Raw genomic sequence first — 20,078 nt, 5'->3', positions numbered from 1 at the left:
TAAATAACATAATAGTAATAATAAATGATGATTTACGACGGAATCAATGTTAGATCTTCAATTAAGTTTAATGCTATTAAAAAAGGTTCTTGTAAAATATTGTAGACTTGATTTATACAAAATTATTTCAGATTAAATATAAAGCGCAATAGTGTTTAGACCACCGAAAACCACTCAATTTCTCAATAAATATACATGAGGTAGTTTGCCAACATAATGAATATGATGCCTAGCTCTTGCCAAATGGAGTCCACCTCTTGTAAGAGCTAAATGTTGAATTTCATATTCAATATTACAATACACCATCAGCGGCCGAGCGCAGAATACGCTAAACAAAATTGTGGATTGCTTCAAATTAAAGGTCAAATTCCGAGTGCGCTTTATATATAACAATGTTTTATGATTTCTTTCTAGTTGAGAAATACACAACACTTCTTAGCGGCGAGACCGGGACTTCAAGTGGTGGTGGTTCGTCGCTCTCTGCTGTGGAATTCAGAGGTGGGTTCCGGCAGCCAATACATAACCACTCTATCTGCAACTCACCACTGCGAAGTTGCATGTACTGCTGATGGTAATTTCTGAAAATAAATAAAGCAAAGTTATAACATAATATGATTTTATATTTACAGCTATTATCTCTTAATTAACGTTAATTAAAATAATCATTGGCATTACTTATAATCAGTTTTAAATAAAAAGGACATTACAGGCGACCACAAAATAAATGCAAAATCATAATTTGTATGTATCTTTGTTACCACAAAAAATGCTAAGACTTACCGGTGTGTCTACGGTGACTCCATCTTCCACATGCATCACATGCTATAGTGTGCGCACGAGAAGTGACGTCAACATTGAAGAAAATACAAGGATATTCAGACATGATTGTATGATACAGTTCTTCTTTATTATTTTTTATCGAGTGCACCGGGATTGTCTTTTATATGGCCATCGCCCCCAGAAATACGTGTTAGTTGGTTACGGGGGATAGTGCAAATTACAGGAGACACCACGTTCCAGAGGTGACCGTGGGTCATTTAGTGCCCGGTGTAAAGCACCTAGTACACTGCACCTCGGTTTAACGTCTCATGCGTAATACGCGTTAGTAGGTTAGGTGCAGCAGAGGATCGAACCAGCGATCTCTGGATTGTGAAGCCAGTGTGTTACCACTAGACCACGGATCCGCTACGTATGATACAGTAAAAAAATCACCTGCATATATACACACTTTAACAATTGAACAACAACACTTACCTAAATTACTCGATAACCCGTGAAAACCTTATCTTCATCCTCCCTTTGATTTTTTTATTTGGAAATGACCGTGATAATTTTATAATTACCCAATTTAGAATTACATAATTATTTTATTTATAACACAAATAAAATAATCGGCAACCAATGTTAAAGCATGTTCACGATCCTAACATACACATTTACATTTTTTTTAGAAAAATCAACTTGATAACATACCCCACTCTCAATATTTAACAAAATATTTAGGCAGATCAATGTAAACTTTTGTATCAAAAAAGGGTTGTGAATGTCAGAGTTTATTTACAGGTCTTCACACTATATTAACACTTTGTAAACATCTTTTTATTGATAACATCAACTCCGTACATTTTAATCAGATAATTTAATTAGTGTCAAACAACTCAATGTACACGCTTATCGACTAAAGGTGCGATAATACCTATTTACACCAAATTACCGAAACCTCGACGGCATTTACTAAAAACTAAAAAAATCCAATTTACCGAACTTGTCATGTACCGAAACCTCCATAACTCCATAACCCCCCCCCCCCCCCCCGGGACCATTCCCCCGCCCCGAGCTTACCTCAGGTGTTCTAGATTGTTAAATGTTACATATTGTGTATGGTTTAACTTTTCAACAACTAATATTGACAAAAAATACCCAGTTTGAAAACATACCCTTCGAATAGGTGGACGTGACCATTTTCATCAAGAACGCACATGTTTCCATGCAGTTGCTGAACAAAGGCAACTGAATTCTTAAATAACATTAAAAGAAACGTGATAACACAACTTACCGATCTCCTGTTCGGCTAAAAACTTTAATATTCCATTAAATTCGACGTTCTCGCTACATGTCGGTGTTTCGTCTACACATGTACACCATTTTGATTCTATAAGGTTACGCATGCGCAATTAATTTCCTTCTATATTTCATCACAGGAGTTTGAAATTTTATCAATATAGCTAATCTAATGGCTAAATAAAAAATATATATACCCCTATATAGTATGAAGATACTATATAGGGGTATTTTTTTTTTAATTAGCCATTAGATTAGCTATATTGATAAAATTTCAAACTCCTGTGATTTCATATAAAATAGTTGAAGTTCAATATCATTTTTTACCATGATCAAGCGCATACCCACTATATCATCATAGGCCTACATCATTGGAAAGATAAATGCATAATCTTTTGAAAAAATGCATGTCATTAAATTCTATGTGTTACATGTATTTAGTGTTACATGCAGTCAGTTTGATACTTAGCACACATTGTTGAGTGCATGCTGCCTAGGATTTGTAAAAAACATTGCAAATGGGTAGTTTTGGTATCAACTTGAAGGTATATTTGTAAGCAATAAGAACATAAGCCATTTTTGTGCTCTACTTTTTGTGTTAATGGTTCCCGGCTTTGAAAGTAGGTCATACTATTTGAGCCCAAAATGGTTGTCTGCACAGCTGTCAAAACCGGTTTGCCATTTCTAAGGTTAATATTTTGAGTTAGCGCGTATAGAATTTAATGACATGCATTTTTTTCAGAAGATTATGCATTTATCTTTCCAATGATGTATGATGATATAGTGGGTATGCGCTTGATCATGGTAAAATTTGATATCGAACTTCAACTATTTTATATGTAATATAGAAGGAAATTAATTGCGCATGCGACACCTTTAAGCACATCTGACCAAGTTAGTCGTTTGCCAGAATTTTCACAATTGACCATAAAAACTCTCTGTATTGCAAAACATAACTGCCATATGTCATTTTGACCCAAATTAGGGCTGTTTGCAATTGGGCTGTTGCACTTGGGGTCATATGGGGGGTAAATGCTGGAAAATCACATCGAAGCCTGTTCCGGAGACATATTATAAGACAACTTTAACACTCTGTATTGTTTTTCAGTGACATTTTGACATTAATTTGCATCAATCTCAATAATGAACTTAATGAATGTCTTTACTTCATCTGCTTTTATTATTATTGTTTACTTTTTGAGCCTTTTACTGTTAAACATGCCTGCCAAGTTTGGACCGACACTGCTATCTGCCTTCGCCTTCAACCCCGTGTTAGAAAGCTTTCGTCATGAAATGCTACTACGCATAATTAATTGTAACTTTATTTGCTAAACAACGGGTGGCAGACGTTTCCCCCCCCCCCCCCAAGACGTTTCCTCCCCAGACGTTTCACCCCCAAAATGGGGGTGAAACGTCTGCATAATATGTACATTTATATTAGCAGTAGTTATTCGTAATAAAGTGAAAATAAAGTATTAGTATATTAATTGTGTGCATTATATGTGTAAAAAAAATGATGTATGTTGAGTCCTGACTGATTAAAATATTAATTAATGATTTTATATGGTTGTTTAGGGAAGCCTCTAACAAATTTAACAATTAAATAGATCTAATTATACTTGATTTTATAAGTGCCTTAAATTGTTCTGGCATTAATTAAGCTCATTGAAAAATTGAGTAAAATCACAGCTTTGATGTTCTTTGATGGTCATTTTAAATGGAATAGTATGTTACAAATTAAATAATTATAACTATTGTATTAATCAATTGAGTAAAAGCACACCTTTGGTAAGTCAAATTAGATAATTATATAATGTTAGAATTCTATTTCTCATCAAGGACTTAGATCATTTGAATTATATGTGTATACTGGAGCACTACAATTCCATGTAAAATGTTCATTATAATTGCTAGGTTTTTGTTTAAATTATCCATTTATTTTTCAAAATGAATTAAAGGCATAAAATGACAGTAACATAATGAAGATAAGCCATAAGTTATGATTTTTAAGAATGAATAATAACTATAACATATTTGGACTTTATTTTGAGTATGTAAAATTGTTATATGAAATTAAAATTATTACAGCCAGAATTGAATTGTAGTTCTCAAAAATACTCTTTAAAAATTAAAGGAAATACAAGAATGAAAATATTTTCAAAACTAAGCAAATAATACGAAAGTTATGAGAGTTTTCAATATTCTATTTATTAGCAAATTAGTTAACCAAGCCCCAGTTTCTGAATTTCATTTTTGTCTATATATCACTTCATAAACTATTGTTTTCGTTGGATGTTTTTACAATTTATTGATTCAGTCTGTCATCAAGATTATCAAATAATAAAAAGTTTGATACTAAGGGGTGTTTTAAAATATAATGAAGCCAAATACAATTTTTTATCAAATTTCAGATGTTTAGTTATGGCAACAATTTTGTTTGTATTGCATAGGGAAAGGTTTCAAGTTTTAACAAAGTTAAAATTCAAGTTATGATCAAAAAGGGCCGTTCTGTCAGATGCTATCACTTTTTCACAACAAAAAATGTTAACAAAATGTTTTGAAAAATATGTTGATAAATGTACATGTATTTTGCAGTTTATAAAATCCTATTAAAACATATCAATATTTTTTTTGTCAACATGAAGTATGTACTTGACAACTTTATTTGAGCATGATTTTAGGCCAAATCTGTACACTAGGGACATTAAATTGTAACTACATCAATATAGAGCAATGATCCTGAATATTCTATTTGATAATGTCAATATCAGTATCAATTTCTTATTACCAGTATAAACTGTTACACCATTAAAAACAACTTCATTTTGTGATACCTGGTAGTATAATTTTGTTCACATTTTCCTTTAAACATGTTTACTGGGATACATGTGTTATATTTAATTTTGATAAATAACTATCAGTGTATCATAGATCTTTACTAATACCATTTACCTTCCAATTTAAAAATTAATTCAATTTGTAGCCAAATAAATGTGACAGAATTTTCATCATTTGGCTAATATTAAATAACAGCCACACCTACCATTATACAAGATATTAGGCACTTATGGTGCAATAAACAAGCATTGATTAGATTAGCAAGTGTAGTACACAAGATAACAGCTAGATTATGGGTGCAATATACAGGCCCTTTAATCAGCATTGATGAGATTAGGTGACATCTTTAAAGGGGGATAAGATGAGATTAGCACATTATCATGCAAAAAAAACATTTTAAAATAGTTTTACTTTATCACTGTATTAATTATATTTAATGAATAGATTTGATTTGACTTAATTGATAGTTTTATATATGGTAGTCATAGATGCATCTGTTGTATTTAACAGGGGCGGATTCAAAATGAATCTTTCATATATCTTCATGTTATCATCTGTATTCAATGAATGTTTGACTGTTTGTCAGTCTAATAGACAGTCTGTTGAGCTCTAATAGATGGTAAATTTCAAACAACTATGGTCATTTTGAGATTAAATGTCAGCTTGTGTATTGTCTAATATACCGGTAATCAGATCTTTAACAAAAAAAAGGCCAGCCTACATGGAGACGGCCTCCATCCATACCTATGTAAGAAACATGATGGCGCTACCATTCCTGCCAGCCGCCGACATTGAGCCAGCTTTCCAGCTCCTTGCGCTAAGAGCTAACTCCGAACAGCTCTCCAGGTTCGAGCGCTACATGGAGGAGCAGTGGATTAACCACTCCATCTTCGATATTGACTCCTTGTCAGTGTATGGGGTGAGTGTCAGAACTATCAATGACACCAAAGGATGGCACCAATCTCTGAACAGAAAAGCAGGTTGCCAGGAACTGACTTTCTACCGCCTGGTTCCAGCACTATGTGCAGAGGCTGAGAATGTGCAGTACGAGTTGAGGTACCTCAGAGAGGGCCAATCCACTAGGAGAGTGAGGCCAGTGAGCCTTAGGATAGAGAAAAGTATAAGAGACCTCTGGGCAAGGTATGACAGCAAAGACATCACAACTAGTGAACTTCTAAACAAATGTGCAAAGGTGTACGGCCCACAGGTGGAGCCCACAGCAGAACGCACAGTACATGAGACACTTGTCACCAGATTGTAAAAGTTGGTGTTCATGACATTGTGAAGTGTGATACTGAACTTCTTAGATTTGGTGTTTGTAGAACTGATATATTTAATATTTTTGCATTTAAAACACTTTTGTTAATTTGTAAAATTATGAACTTTTCCTTAAATTCCACAAATTCATTAAATAAAAAAGTTTTTTGTTGCTTTTAAATATAATTAATATTATTGAGTAAAATTATTTAAATATCAATAAGTTTTGATTGTATTTGCTAATTATACCAATAATAATGAAATAATGCACAAGGAAAGTGCAATTCTGTTTTAATTAGTCTGAATTAGTTATAAGTAAAAATTAAAATATCAGTGACATTCAATCATTTTATTATATACATACATATAAATGCATGAAAAAAATTGTTTACAATTATATAGTTTATTTATTTATCATAATTAACTGTTACTAGGAAAACAGTTTTGAAATTAATATAAATGTGATTTAACCATTTTATCAGTTCACCAATTGACCCTATTTAATTGGATTAATTGGATTAAAAACAACAAACAACTACAGTTCCTCAACACTAATGATTTACATGCATTCCATTCACAGTTAAACCAAAAAAATAATCAAACAAGCTGCTTCATAAATAAAGTTATTTGAAAACTTCATAAACAAAATAATCATTTTAATAATAAATCAAGAATAAACTTCAACCAAACAATCATACATTTATTGGGGGGAAACGTCTGCACTTAAGCCAAAGTGGGGGGGGGGAAACGTCTGGGGAGGAAACGTCTTGGGGGAAAACGTCTAGGGGAGGAAACGTCTTGGGGGTGAAACGTCCGGAAACCCTAAACAACCTGCATGTCCGGGAGACCTCGATCTAAATATAGTACTAATTCCGAGACGAATCGAATAGTCGTCAAGGGCGTTCCCTCAATCTTTTGCAGTATAATGGATGTCAAATTATATTCTACTGTTTTCACTCTAATTAGCAAAATTTAGGAATTTATGTTGGTTTACTATAGTTATATAAATAATTATTAAGAATATATTATCCTTAGATATACATGTTGACTTCAAACTATACGCTACGCCATGTTCCGTGCACTACGAACATCGCCGAAACGTTGCTCGGTTATGACCGTAGGTTCTTATTCGACAGAGCTCCGTACACGTCATAATTTTTATGACGTCATCCGGAGTGATTCATAGAGTATATAAACCCAGACTTTTCCGGAGCATTTGCCGATCTATCCTAACACTTTTCCGACGAATCCTCCTTTGTTATTTAAATATATACCACTCCGGATTGCAGAATGTGAGGTATATAACATAGTAAACATTCCAGTATTTTCAGAACAGTTCCACCCATAGCTGCTCCGTATATGTTATTATAAATAACCAGTTACTTTCCTGACAACAATAATAATAAACAGCGGTCATGTTTGTCCATTGCTATGATGGGTACGGAGCTCAGAGACAGTTATGCCTAGATATGACAATATTATAATTCATCAATGTACCAGATTTTGCATGTGTATAACCTATGTACTTGTATGATGTATTTACCAATGCCATTATATGAATACCATGCGAATCCAATAGAAAAATAAATTAATGTCTTAACCGGAACTCGGACTTCGTCATCCTTCCATACAAATATTAAATATCGTTGTTGTGCAACAACGGACCTGCGTGCATATGCCTGGAACCTTGTCCCGTTACCATACCACCACGGCAGAGGTGGCTGGCGGCGGAATACATTATTGCTCCGGACAATCAATTGAATATAAAATGTCATATGACAAACCTTAAAAGTTAGTCTGCTCCGGATGCTTTAAAACACTACCTATAACAATAAGCCAGTTACAATTTTTAGAAGTTGCTTTCTCGTTGCTGGCACCAGAGATAACACATGCTTTTCAATACAGAATGCGTTTATTGATGCAATGATTCCACATAATAATTCTAATTATTAATCACAGAATATAGCGCAAAGTCGGGTTATTTCGACATTCGTCTACTTCCCGACACAATTTTCATAAATAATTTGCAGTAACTGCACTTTTAGATCATGTAACGTTTTCGTCACTTAATATATGACGTATGTTAATATATGACGTCACAGTATCATCTTGGTCGATTATTACAAGAATTGTCCAGGTTTCCGTATATGATTGCTATGAACCATAATACATATTGTTTTTATAGTGACAACATGCACCACAGTACTTTGCTTTTATTCGTGCATTCATTTAAAATTCAATGTGCAGTCCTTGTTATGTAAAGATTGGCCATCTATTCATAACGCTAGCTAATGTGAATAATCTGTGGCTGGTTTCCACTGAACTTAAGGACCTTTATGTTAATTAAGCTTCCTCCAGACTCCGGACTGCACTGAATCGTATTATACAGCTCCTGCCTGAAATACACAAAACCAATTGTTGCACAACAACATAAAGTGCAAGCTTGTAACATTACCGAACTTTACATTTCTTCATAAACATTACAATGTATAAGTATGTATGATTTTACATTTTGTAAAATAAATGTTTGATGTTACAGTGAGAGAGTGAGTTTGATATACCCAGTCCCAAAATATCCCTTTATTGTTGATACTTTGAGGAAATATCCAATCCAAGGGACACAACCCCCAATACAGTCACCAGGAGCTCTACAGTTGCTCCCCATGACCTGAATACAAACCAAAATCCAGACATGTTGACTAGCTTTTCTCAGCCCAGGAGAAACATGTCTCCGGATAGAGATATACCCGGATCTCATAACCTAGACAGATCATTGTCCAATCCGGATACAGAGATATATTTTCCAAATCTAAACAGACATAGATATGACAGAGGTGACCATGACATAGTTAATTATCCATACAGACCTAGGGAAGTCCCTCATACAATCACGAATTCTCCAATGAAGTACAACTAAAAGTGAAACCACCCAAATATGATGGAAAAGAGGACATTTATGCATTTCTAGACTCATTTGAAATGTGTTGCCAAATTAATGGCTGGTCACCCTACCTAACACGTCTTCACCTAGCTAACAGTCTCATTGGCTCTGCCAGAGGCATCCTTACCGAGCTACAGAGGCACGAGAAAACAGACATAAACACTTTGATCAATAAGTTGAAAGAGAGATATGGTCCCAGAATCAAAATGTTATATTTAGGACTGAACTACAGAACCGTACCAGGAGAGTAGGAGAGAGCATCCCTGAACTGGCTAAAAACATTAAGAAGCTGATTCTTATGACCTACCCAAATACAACCAAGAAATTCACAGATACTTTGGCTCGAGACCATTTTGTTGAAGCAATTGATGACCAAACCTTGCGCATGAAACTAAGAGAGGCTGAACCAATCACATTGTCAGAGGCAACCCAAATAGCAACACGGTTTGAGGCATAAAAACAGCAGAGGTAAGAAGAATAAGAAGAAAACAGTCCATTCATGTTTCTGCAGGACGAACAGAGTCTAGTCATTTCAAAAATAACTCTGAGCCCATAGCAAAGCACAACAATTCCAACTGTACCTTTAACAATTATGATGCAAAAAGTGGAAACGAAACTGTCACACAGTTAACAAAAACTCTCGAGAAATTGGCTGATGCTTTTAAAAAACTATCAAATGATAAGCATGAGACAAACCAGAGAAATACAAACTACAGAGACAGATCTTCAACACCATTTCCTTGTACTTATGGAAGACCAAGTCCTCAAAATCACCAACAACAGCGAAATTTCCCACAGGAAGATACATTTTTAAGACCAAGACAGTTGCAGAGATTTAATGAAAACAACAGGACCCAGACTCAAAACAGGCCTCATTTAAACCAGGGAAACGAGAACCGGTCTTCATGGAAGCCCACAAGGAGACCCAAAAACCTGATATGACGGGCCAACAGATTCCATTAAATAACTTAAGAGACACAGTACATTAAGGATTGTTTCTACCAATACAAATTGGAAACCAGTATATCACAGCTTTAATAGACACAGGATCCAACGTAACCATTTTGAAAAAGAGCATCTATGACGAATGACAAGATAACAAACCCCAAATTCAACCAACACATAACATACTGGTTGGAATAACAGGAGATAGAGCTAAATTCCATGGACAAATTAACATTGAATTTACAATTGACAAACAACTGTTTCAACATTCAGTTTTCCTAGCAGACATTTCCAATGAGTTCATTATTGGAAGAGATTTTATGATGAACCACAGTTGTGATATTATCCTAAGCAGACAGATCTTGAAAATCAATGGAGAACAAGTATACTGCCATACAAATGAATTTGATGTTCACGGCTCCAGAATTGATTTGATTGATGATATAGAAATACCACCAGAAAGTGAGATTGTGATATCTGGAAGAACAATGGATCCATATGATAACACAAAAAAGGCGTGACCTCTCCAAACCTAAATCTTTCTGAAAAACACAGTGTCCTGCTTGCAAGAGCACTGGTACGACCTTCCAATGGACTTGTACCATTACAAATAGCTAATTTTGATTCCATACCTATCAAACTGCATAAAAACACAATAGTGGCACATCTCGAAATGATAAACAAGGATAGTATACCAGCCTTTTAAGAACATTTAGTGTATCACACCCATGTCGGGACATCAATTCAAAACCATGACAACAACCAACCTGAAACACCAGAACACATGAAAGACTTGATAGAAGTAACTCTACAAAATGTGTCCGAAAAAGAAGGTCAACAAGTTAAGTCATTGTTGATTGAATATGCAGATGTATTTTGTACATCTGAAGATGAAATGGGTCGCACTGACTTGGCAGAATTTACTATTAACACAGGAGACAATATGCCAGTACGAACACCACCCTATAGATTACCAGCTGTTAAACGTGAACAAGCCGAGAAGGAAATACAAAAACCACTCGATAAAGATCTTATAGAATCTTCTCAAAGTCCATGGTTATCACCAGTAGTGGTTGTACCGAAACCAGACAAGTCATCTGTCCGGTTGTGTATAGACTTTCGCAAAGTAAATACAAGTATAATGTTTGATGCTCATCCGCTTCCCCGAATAGATCAATCCTTAGAGTCCTTGTCCGGAAACAAATACTTTTCCTCAATGGATTGCAGATCAGCCTACCACCAGATTCCCATTAAAGAAGAGGACCGACCAGTCACAGCATTCAGTATAGGAGGAGAGACATATATCTGGAAATTAATGCCGTTTGGTATGTCAACAAGTCCCGCCGTTTTTTAACGCCTGATTGAGAAAATAATGAAAGGCTTGACTTACAAACCATGCTTAATCTACTTGGATGATTTGCTATGCTATTCCAAAACCTTTGAACAACACTTAAATAACTTGCTCGACATGTTTGAAAGACTCCGGGCAGCCAACCTGAAGCTTTGTCCAAAGAAATGCAAACTATTTCAACGAAAAATAAGTGTCCTAGGGCATCAACTGAGCGAAGATGGCATAGAAGCCTGCACAGAGAAAACAGAAAAGATAAGGAACTGGCCCAGTCCACAAAATGTTCTTCAGTTGAGATCCTTCCTTGGACTATGTATTACTACAGAAAAATGATTCAAAACTTTGCAACCATAGCAAAACGTCTACATTCACTAACAGAAGCTAACACTTCATTTACCTGGGGTGATCAAGCTGAAGCTGCTTTCATAGAGTTAAAAGACAGACTATGCAAAGCCCCGATACTTACCTTCCCAATTGATACACAGCCCTTTATCCTTGATACAGATGCCTCAAATGTTGCGGCAGGAGTCGTACTTTCACAAGTTCAGAACAACCAAGAGAGGGTAATAAGTTATTACTCACAATGCTTCTTCCATACTGAAAGAAATTATTGCACAACAAGAAAAGAGCTGTACGCAATTGTGCTAGCAGTCAAATATTTCCACCATTTTCTTTATGGAAACCCTTTCAAAATAAGATCAGACCACGGACGTCTACAGTGGATACTGAATTTTAAAAACTGTGAAGGACAATTAGCTCGTTGGCTAGAAACCCTTGGACACTATGACTTTATCATAGAATACCGACCAGGTAGAGTCCACAATAACAGCGATGCATTGTCACGCAGACCTTGTGCAGATGAATATTGTACTCACTGTGACAGAGCGGAAACAAAATACATTCACCAAGAAGTGACTGCACATACAGTACGCATAGGAGAATCAACCTCTGAAAAAACTTCCCCCAATAACTATTCCGACACAAACTACCAAGATGGAAATTTTGAACTGTCCAGAATACAAGAAGAACAAGCTTGCGACTCTATGCTTAAAATTGTCCTACAATGGTTAAACACTGGAAACCGCCCAGATTTGCAGGAAATATCTAAATATGGTATGGAAATGAAACATTATTGGCACAACTTTGAACTGTTAGAACTTGATAACAATGTCATGTATCAAAAGGTTGTCACAAATGACCATTCGCTAAAAAGACTGATACTCTTACCACAAAGTATGAGGCATTCTGTTTTGAAACAACTCCATGCAACAGTCACAGCTGGACATTTAGGGTTCAGAAAAACATACCATAAGATACAAAACAGATTTCACTGGTTTGGAATACACAGAGATGTGGAAAGATATTGTCTACAATGTGATGCTTGTGCCATGAGAAAACAACCTCAGAGAAAATCAAAAGGACCTCTTCAACTTTATCAAGTTGGACAAGTTTTAGAAAGGATCGCAATAGACATCCAGGGCCCTTACCCTATTTCACGAAGAGGAAAAATATACATTATTGTCGTTTGCGACTACTTCTCCAAATGGATACAAGCCATACCCTTAAAAACCATGGAAGCCAAATATGTAGCAAGAAATTTAATTGAAACGTTTATTGGATCTTTTGGAACCCCACTTGAACTATTCTCAGACAGAGGAATAAATTTAAAAAACGGAAGTATTCAAAGAGACGTGCACCCTACTAGGCATTCATATAACAAGAACAACAGTAGGCAGGCCAAGTTCAGATGGACTGGTAGAAAGAATCAATAAAGTTATTCAGAACATGCTGACACCTTTTGTACAGAAAGATCAGAGGGACTGGTGTGAACATTTACCTTTACTGGTACTGGCTTACAACTCCAGCATACACTCAAGCACAGGTTTCACTCCATCTATGATGATGTTCGGCCGGGAGATGAACTTGCCCATTGACCTTGCCATCGGAAAACCTGTCGATGAGAAATCACATTTCACAACCACTTACGTCATAGAGCTTGAAAATATCATGACGGAAATTCATGAGATTGCAAGACAACATTTGGGACAAAGTGCAGTCAGTATGAAAACAAATTATGACAAAGGAAAATTCCACATAAATTATGAAGTTGGTACCCATATGTGGTACTTCAATGCAAAAAGACACAAGGGCTTAAACCCTAAACTACAAAACGCATGGACCGGTCCTTATACTATCACCAAGAAATGGGGTGATGTATTATACGAGATCCAAATGAAACCAAATTCAAGACACATTCTTTTCCACCACGACAAACTTAAAGAGTACCGTGGAACAAACAAACCCAATTAGCATGAAGACACTGATTGAGCCTCCATCGCAACAAAGATTGTTATAATTCTTTGCCTGATCAGTATATGATGTAAATTGTACTTCATTCCATACTTGTTATGTTAAATAAAGCGACACCCTTATACCACTTACACCTGTATACATATACCTACTGTCTCTGCTCCGGAACCCATGATCCCCACAGAGTATACCTCATGATCCTGATCCCTTTAAAATTACATTCCTGAAAAGAAAGAAGAAATTCCAAGTATATTACTAAGAAAGAAATCTAATAATAAAACTTCTATTGCTAAACTGTAAACCTTACCTGTGTCCATTATATATATTACAGGCTCGCGTGTGGCAGTGCAAATTGTGCTCCCACATGGACTTTAGTTATAACAAGAAAACCAACATAGTACGACATATTCAAACCAACCACCTCCACTTTAAATACCCATGTCAGAAATGCAACAACATCATTAACCGGAGAGAAGACCACAGATGCAAAAACAATGGGATAAAAAGCGACATAATTTTGATAAACACCCTACACAATTTCCAAGGAGACAAAGCAGAAGAAGCCTTGAAGAAAGTAAAAATCGATGACAACATTAGTACACCAGTGGAACGTAGATGTAAAGCAATCCAAAAAACACATGAAGAACATACAACAAAAAACAGAAATCACAAATAAAGAAATAATAAAAGGCCATACACAAAGAAAGGAAGAAAAGAAGTCCAAAGCCCCCATCAAAACCAACCCGCCACATGTAAACAAAGAGCCAAACCATAACATCCTACAACAAGACCTATACCTGTCAGATGAAGATGATGAATGTGAAAAAAATGTGGAAACTAAATGCTACGGAAAACATAGAATTGGAGTTTCCAGTCCCAGAAGACATTTCGGAAAACAAAACTCCATCCCAAAAACAGGGACATCAGCAGGAGGAACACAAGGAGGGCAGATTGCCTGAACGCTTTATCATCCCCAAGACGAATAAGCAGTCAAACAACAATGTCACATCGAGAACACCATTAGATATAGACAAGAGAATAGTAACACAATTTTACGAACCAAAAAATAATGTACTTGATAAGATTCTGAACAAAATGGACAATCCAAGACAATTGATCTCTTACAAAGACATTCAGTATACTGAAAGCACACTATCTGACAACGAAGCAACCTTGGAGATGAACCTGAAAACGAAGAAGATCCCTTCAAAAAAGAAAATTTAAAAGACAGAATTAACAGAATTAAAAAAACACAACAACTCTTAAATAAAATTGAACGTCGGAGGATACATATTTACTACATCAAAACACACCCTGAGCAAGGAACCATATTCCCTTCTTCACCATCTAACAAAAGAAACAACTGAAACTGAAATCTTCATTGATAGACCAGCCGAACACTTCGAAACTATCTTGAATTTCATTAGAAATGATTCAACAATTCCACCGGCCCTCCTTTCCTCAACTAAAGAAGACCTGCTTACACTCAAGACAGAGGCTACCTTTTACCACCTACCTGGACTCAAAAAGAAAATCGAATACAAGGAGAAGCTTATAAATAAATAAAAGTAAATTAAAAACAAAACATGAAAGAAGAATACAACCATACTATTCCTTCATACCTCCAACCTTATGGTAAACAACATAATATACTACTAATTTCAAAAAACAAGCTACAATAAACAGTCAACAATGTTTTTCATTTATACTAAGATGCCTACCATGTGTCACCGACGAAGTATTGCCTACAATGTAAGATCTACTATGTACCATCTACGATGTCCAATCTATGATGTTCCAACTACTAAGTCTGATCTACGATGTTTTATCTACGATGTCCAATCTACGATGTACTGTCAACGATGTCCAATCCACAATGTTCCAACTATGATGTCCAATCTACGATGTACTGTCTACGATGTCCAATCTACGATGTTTTTCTACGATGTTCAATCTATGATTTTTTGTCTACGATGTCCAATCTATGATGTTCAAACTGCGATGCCCAATCTACGATGTACCATCTACGATGTTTTGTCTACTATGTCCAATCTACGATGTACCAACTACGATGTTTATAAACCGAAGATGTGGACTACACCTGACATCAGTGATTAATGACATTATAACTTTATAGTTTATGATAGTAATTCACTAATTTATTTATAATATATGTTATAAATTATATTCATAGTAAATGTTATACAACTACTATTTAACCTTTACATTGTTCACTAATGGTGAGTGGGACAGTCCTGAATGTAAGTATATGATTTAACTGTTATATCCTAGTTCTTTATACTAACCTTAACATACCTTTACTCATTTTAACGGGGCGGGATGGAGACGTAGGCTTTACTTGCACTACCTATAAAAGTTAAATCTTATTGCTGTAAAACAGTTTACAATATTTTGTCAGAACAACTTTGCGTTATATTTTTTTTAATCAACCAAATTATTAGGACAGTCAGTTATAATTAACGTATCTTCATGACTATGGAGAGTTTAGAGATCTTTCGAGAATTTTCTAAAATTCTAGAGAAAGTAAATTATTTATTGCTCTACAAGGATATGGGTGTATATAATTGTTACTTGTTTAATGTACTACATAGTTAATTATTGTTGTATATGTAAGTTGTTCAAATAAGGACTATACAAGAGTACTAGAATTTAAGGGCATAATTGTTAACCAAATGCATTAACAGGGCTGTTTGAGATGTAATGAGGAGACATGTGATAACCTACAAAGACATTATTATTTTAGTTTTGATGCTGGGAGAGGAGCCTGCCTTTTTGTATTTCAAATTTTATGCTTGCAAGCCTGTGCTAAGTTCCTCGGTGTGTGATTTACAGAATTAGAGTAGGGAGGACTTACACTTTTTGATTCACATTTTTGTACCCGTTTAGTACACATCTTTTGTACAACTATAAGGCCGGTGGGCTAGGATACTTCCCCTTCTAGTCCTCCTTATGTAATAGGCTCTCGCCATTATGATTAAATATAGGGCCCGGCAGGTCTCTTATTATTAGGCGCCTAGGGATATGCCACCCCTTTATGAGATTGAGATGTAACAGTTGACTTTATACCTCCCATGCCATTTTGTGCCACATGATTATTATTATGTTGGTTATGCATCTACCATTTAAGTTAATTAACATTGGTTTCTTGCTTTGGTCCTTTACACCAACTGCATCCGCCATTTATGTTGAGGATTACTGGACAGACGTGAGAGACTCACCCGGTCTAAATTCTCTTTTAATCAGTCTTTCTGAGGTTTTGGCACCCTAGAAATATTAGAGATACAAAGTGAATTTGGCATACACATTATTCTAACAATCATGTAGCTTGGGCTGTCTATCCCTTTAGTACTGAGACTCATGTTGTTAATGACTACGAGATATTGAGATTATAGATTATTGAGAGTAGAGAAGTTGATATTGTCAATTGAGGAATATAAGATTTTGTCCTGCACTTATGCTGTATATAAATACGTGCGAACGTTCGCAGAGATGTACAGAGTTATAGTTGCCCTAGAATTACACGAGATGATAGAAGTTATAATTGTACTTAAAGCATTATTGCTTAAATTGTGAAACTCGGAAAGTACTGTTGCCCTTACTGTGATGAGGTATACCAATCCAACATACATATGTATTGATGACTACTCTTACCTGATGGCCACAGGGAGAGGTACTAATTTATTGAGGAGAAGGATATAGCCATATGTGTATAGAACATATTGGTAGGTTGATGTAAATATGTTGTGTAAATATGTTGACAATTATAATTATTATAAACAATGCTACTTACAGTTAAGTTAAAAATCATAATTGTAATTTAGTTAGGAATGTTGAGTACTTGGTATGATAGCGTTTATCTAAATGACCGGGACTTGACATAATAACTTGTATTGTTCCAGTAAATATGCCCGACTGGGACTCCCAAATGTGTACCTGCTACTTGTATATCTGAAAATGGTCATGTACATTTGTTTATTATTACAATTGATATACTACTCTTATTATTTGGACTACATGTTACACTTGATTGCAATAAGACAATTTATTGTATCTTGTGAAATATATACCTTACTGTACAGCATTAATAATTAATCGTTACATAATTTTGAATTGTTCAAGGTAATTGTTTTGCTAATGTTACGATTACTCATTTTCCGGGAAGACAACTCCTGAACGTTAATTTGTTTGTCACATGGAGAGTGCTTTCCCTGCTTCGTGAATGTTAATTAACTAAGGCGTGATCAATTAAAAATTTTAATTTAGCATTGGGATTTTCCTTAATTGTTAAGACTAACCTGTTTCGCTCTGTATTCGGGGTCCAAATCCCTTTTTCAGGGAGGGTGCAGTGTTAGAAAGCTTTCGTCATGATATCCTACTACGCATAATTAATTGTTACTTTATTTGCTTAACAACCTGCATGTCCGGGAGACCTCGATCTAAATATAGTACTAATTCCGAGACGAATCGAATTGTCGTCATGGGCGTTCCCTTAATCTTTTGCAGTATAATGGATGTTAACTTATATTCTACTGTTTTCACTCTAATTAGCAAAATGTCGGAGTTTATATTAGTTGACTATAGTTATATAAATAATTGTTAAGAATATATTATCCTTAGATATGCATGTTGACTTCAAACTGTATGCTTCAGCATGTTCCGTGCGCTACGAACATCGCCGAAACGTTGCTCGGTTTTGACCGTAGATTCTTATTCTACAGAGCTCCGTACACGTCATAATTTTTATGACGTCATCGGGAGTGATTCATAGGGTATATAAACCCAGACTTTGCCGGAGCATTTGCCAATCTTTCCTAACACAGGGGTGGCCGGCGGCGGAACACCCGTCAGGCAGATCTACTCAGAATAACACTACTTTGCCTTATTTTTCCTGTTTGGATATCTTACACAGTTTAAGTAAAATCAAGTATTCAGCTGAAAACACAAAAATGATAATAATATTATGCTTTCTTTCCTGGAAGAATGTTGTTGTGATAGACCCTGTGTGAAAAACACCAGGGAATCTGTATTTAAGTGACCTTAAAATTATGCGTAAACCTAAGTGTGCATTTGAAGGCGGTGTCGAACTGGGTCTTTAGCTCTGCCTGAATTGTCGTCCAATTGGTTTACAAGTCCGGCTGAAGTGACAGGCCATCAAAAACTGTACAGCATGACTTATTCGGAGACGGCCCTCAACACTCGCCCAGTCGTGTCGAGAGAATTGGTGTCTTTGCAGGTTAGTACTCCGTTATTTTCAATTAAGTCTATTGTAAAATGATTATTTTTTATATTCTGGCACACTTTTGTCACCAAAATTAGGAAAATTGGGTGTTTTACATTTACTGCACCTCTTAAACCACATTTTGTGGCGATAACTTTGCCAGTGTGCCAGACAATGTGATGCCGGCGTGGTGAATTATTCATTTGCAGCAAATATAGCAATAAATACTATTGAAAGCGTTCTATAATTGTATCTAACTTACATTAGTTGGCACCGTAATGGGTAAATGTGCACACAAAAACTTTTTGTTTGCTCAGATTACACGGAATTGAGCACCCGGGCCAGACTGACACTTTCCGTAGCCTGTCCGAGACGGAACTCGTGCCGAGGAATCATAGGTCCAGATGTGACAAAAGACTTAAAGCTCTTGTCTGACGATGACTTTTTTAGTCAGGTAGTCAAGTGTGTTATGCAATCAAGCCCTTTTGTTGGGTCAAATGACATTAGAAATGCTGCTTCTACGTGGATTTTACCTAAAATGTGCCAAAACAAATTAAAAAGTTTGTTCGAATCGGGTTCAAAACCTGCTTTGATGCACAAATATTGCCATTGATGATTTTTTTTCACTTATTAAGTCATATGTGACATCAGCTTTGCCTATTAGACACGAAAGTGATGCCTTGTATTTAGTCTAAGTGCTGCATGTATGATATCACCAAATTTGGCTTTTCTACCTTAATTCTTGACGCGAAACGCTGTTACGCATGACGCTTTCAACGGCAACTTTTATGAATAAATCTGTGTGTCATTTTACCGGAACTTTGTGATCTTTCTCAAAACAGATAACACCTGTGGGAGAAGTGCCTTTAATTCAAATTTGAAGGGGTAGGGTTCTCTTAAAGGTCACATAACCCCAAACAGAGACGTAGATAACAGAGATAAGCAGCTCGCCAAATATCGGCAAATTCTTGCAGGTTTCGGCGAGATAAGCGCTCAACTGTTTGTCGGTTGCCACCGTAGTTAACACGTTTATCAACATTTCTGAAACACACTTTCGCGTTTCAGTTTGTGCGATTTGAAACAAATAAACTGTTATGTATTATTTAAATGAGAATGTATGCGGTATTATCACACAATTG

General features: G+C 35.7%; 1 protein-coding gene and 1 long non-coding RNA gene across 2 annotated transcripts; one reads left to right on the top strand and one right to left on the bottom strand.

Annotated features, from left to right (window-relative positions):
- The first annotated feature begins 5,620 nt into the window (after nucleotides 1-5,620).
- On the top strand, nucleotides 5,621-6,160 carry LOC127872697 (uncharacterized). The gene has a single exon (XM_052416027.1). The coding sequence runs from the start codon at nucleotides 5,621-5,623 to the stop codon at nucleotides 6,158-6,160; it is 540 nt and encodes a 179-aa protein (XP_052271987.1).
- Nucleotides 6,161-8,475: 2,315 nt separating this feature from the next.
- LOC127872035 (uncharacterized) lies at nucleotides 8,476-13,873 on the bottom strand. The gene is made up of 3 exons (XR_008045701.1): nucleotides 13,849-13,873; nucleotides 13,228-13,341; nucleotides 8,476-8,552 (listed from the first exon to the last, which is right to left on the bottom strand). It is a non-coding gene; the product is annotated as an uncharacterized LOC127872035 (long non-coding RNA).
- Nucleotides 13,874-20,078: the final 6,205 nt, after the last annotated feature.

Source organism: Dreissena polymorpha, chromosome 3 (assembly GCF_020536995.1).
Source record: "Dreissena polymorpha isolate Duluth1 chromosome 3, UMN_Dpol_1.0, whole genome shotgun sequence".
Classification (NCBI taxonomy): Eukaryota; Metazoa; Mollusca; class Bivalvia; order Myida; family Dreissenidae; genus Dreissena; species Dreissena polymorpha.
This window is presented reverse-complemented; position numbering and strand designations above follow the sequence as displayed.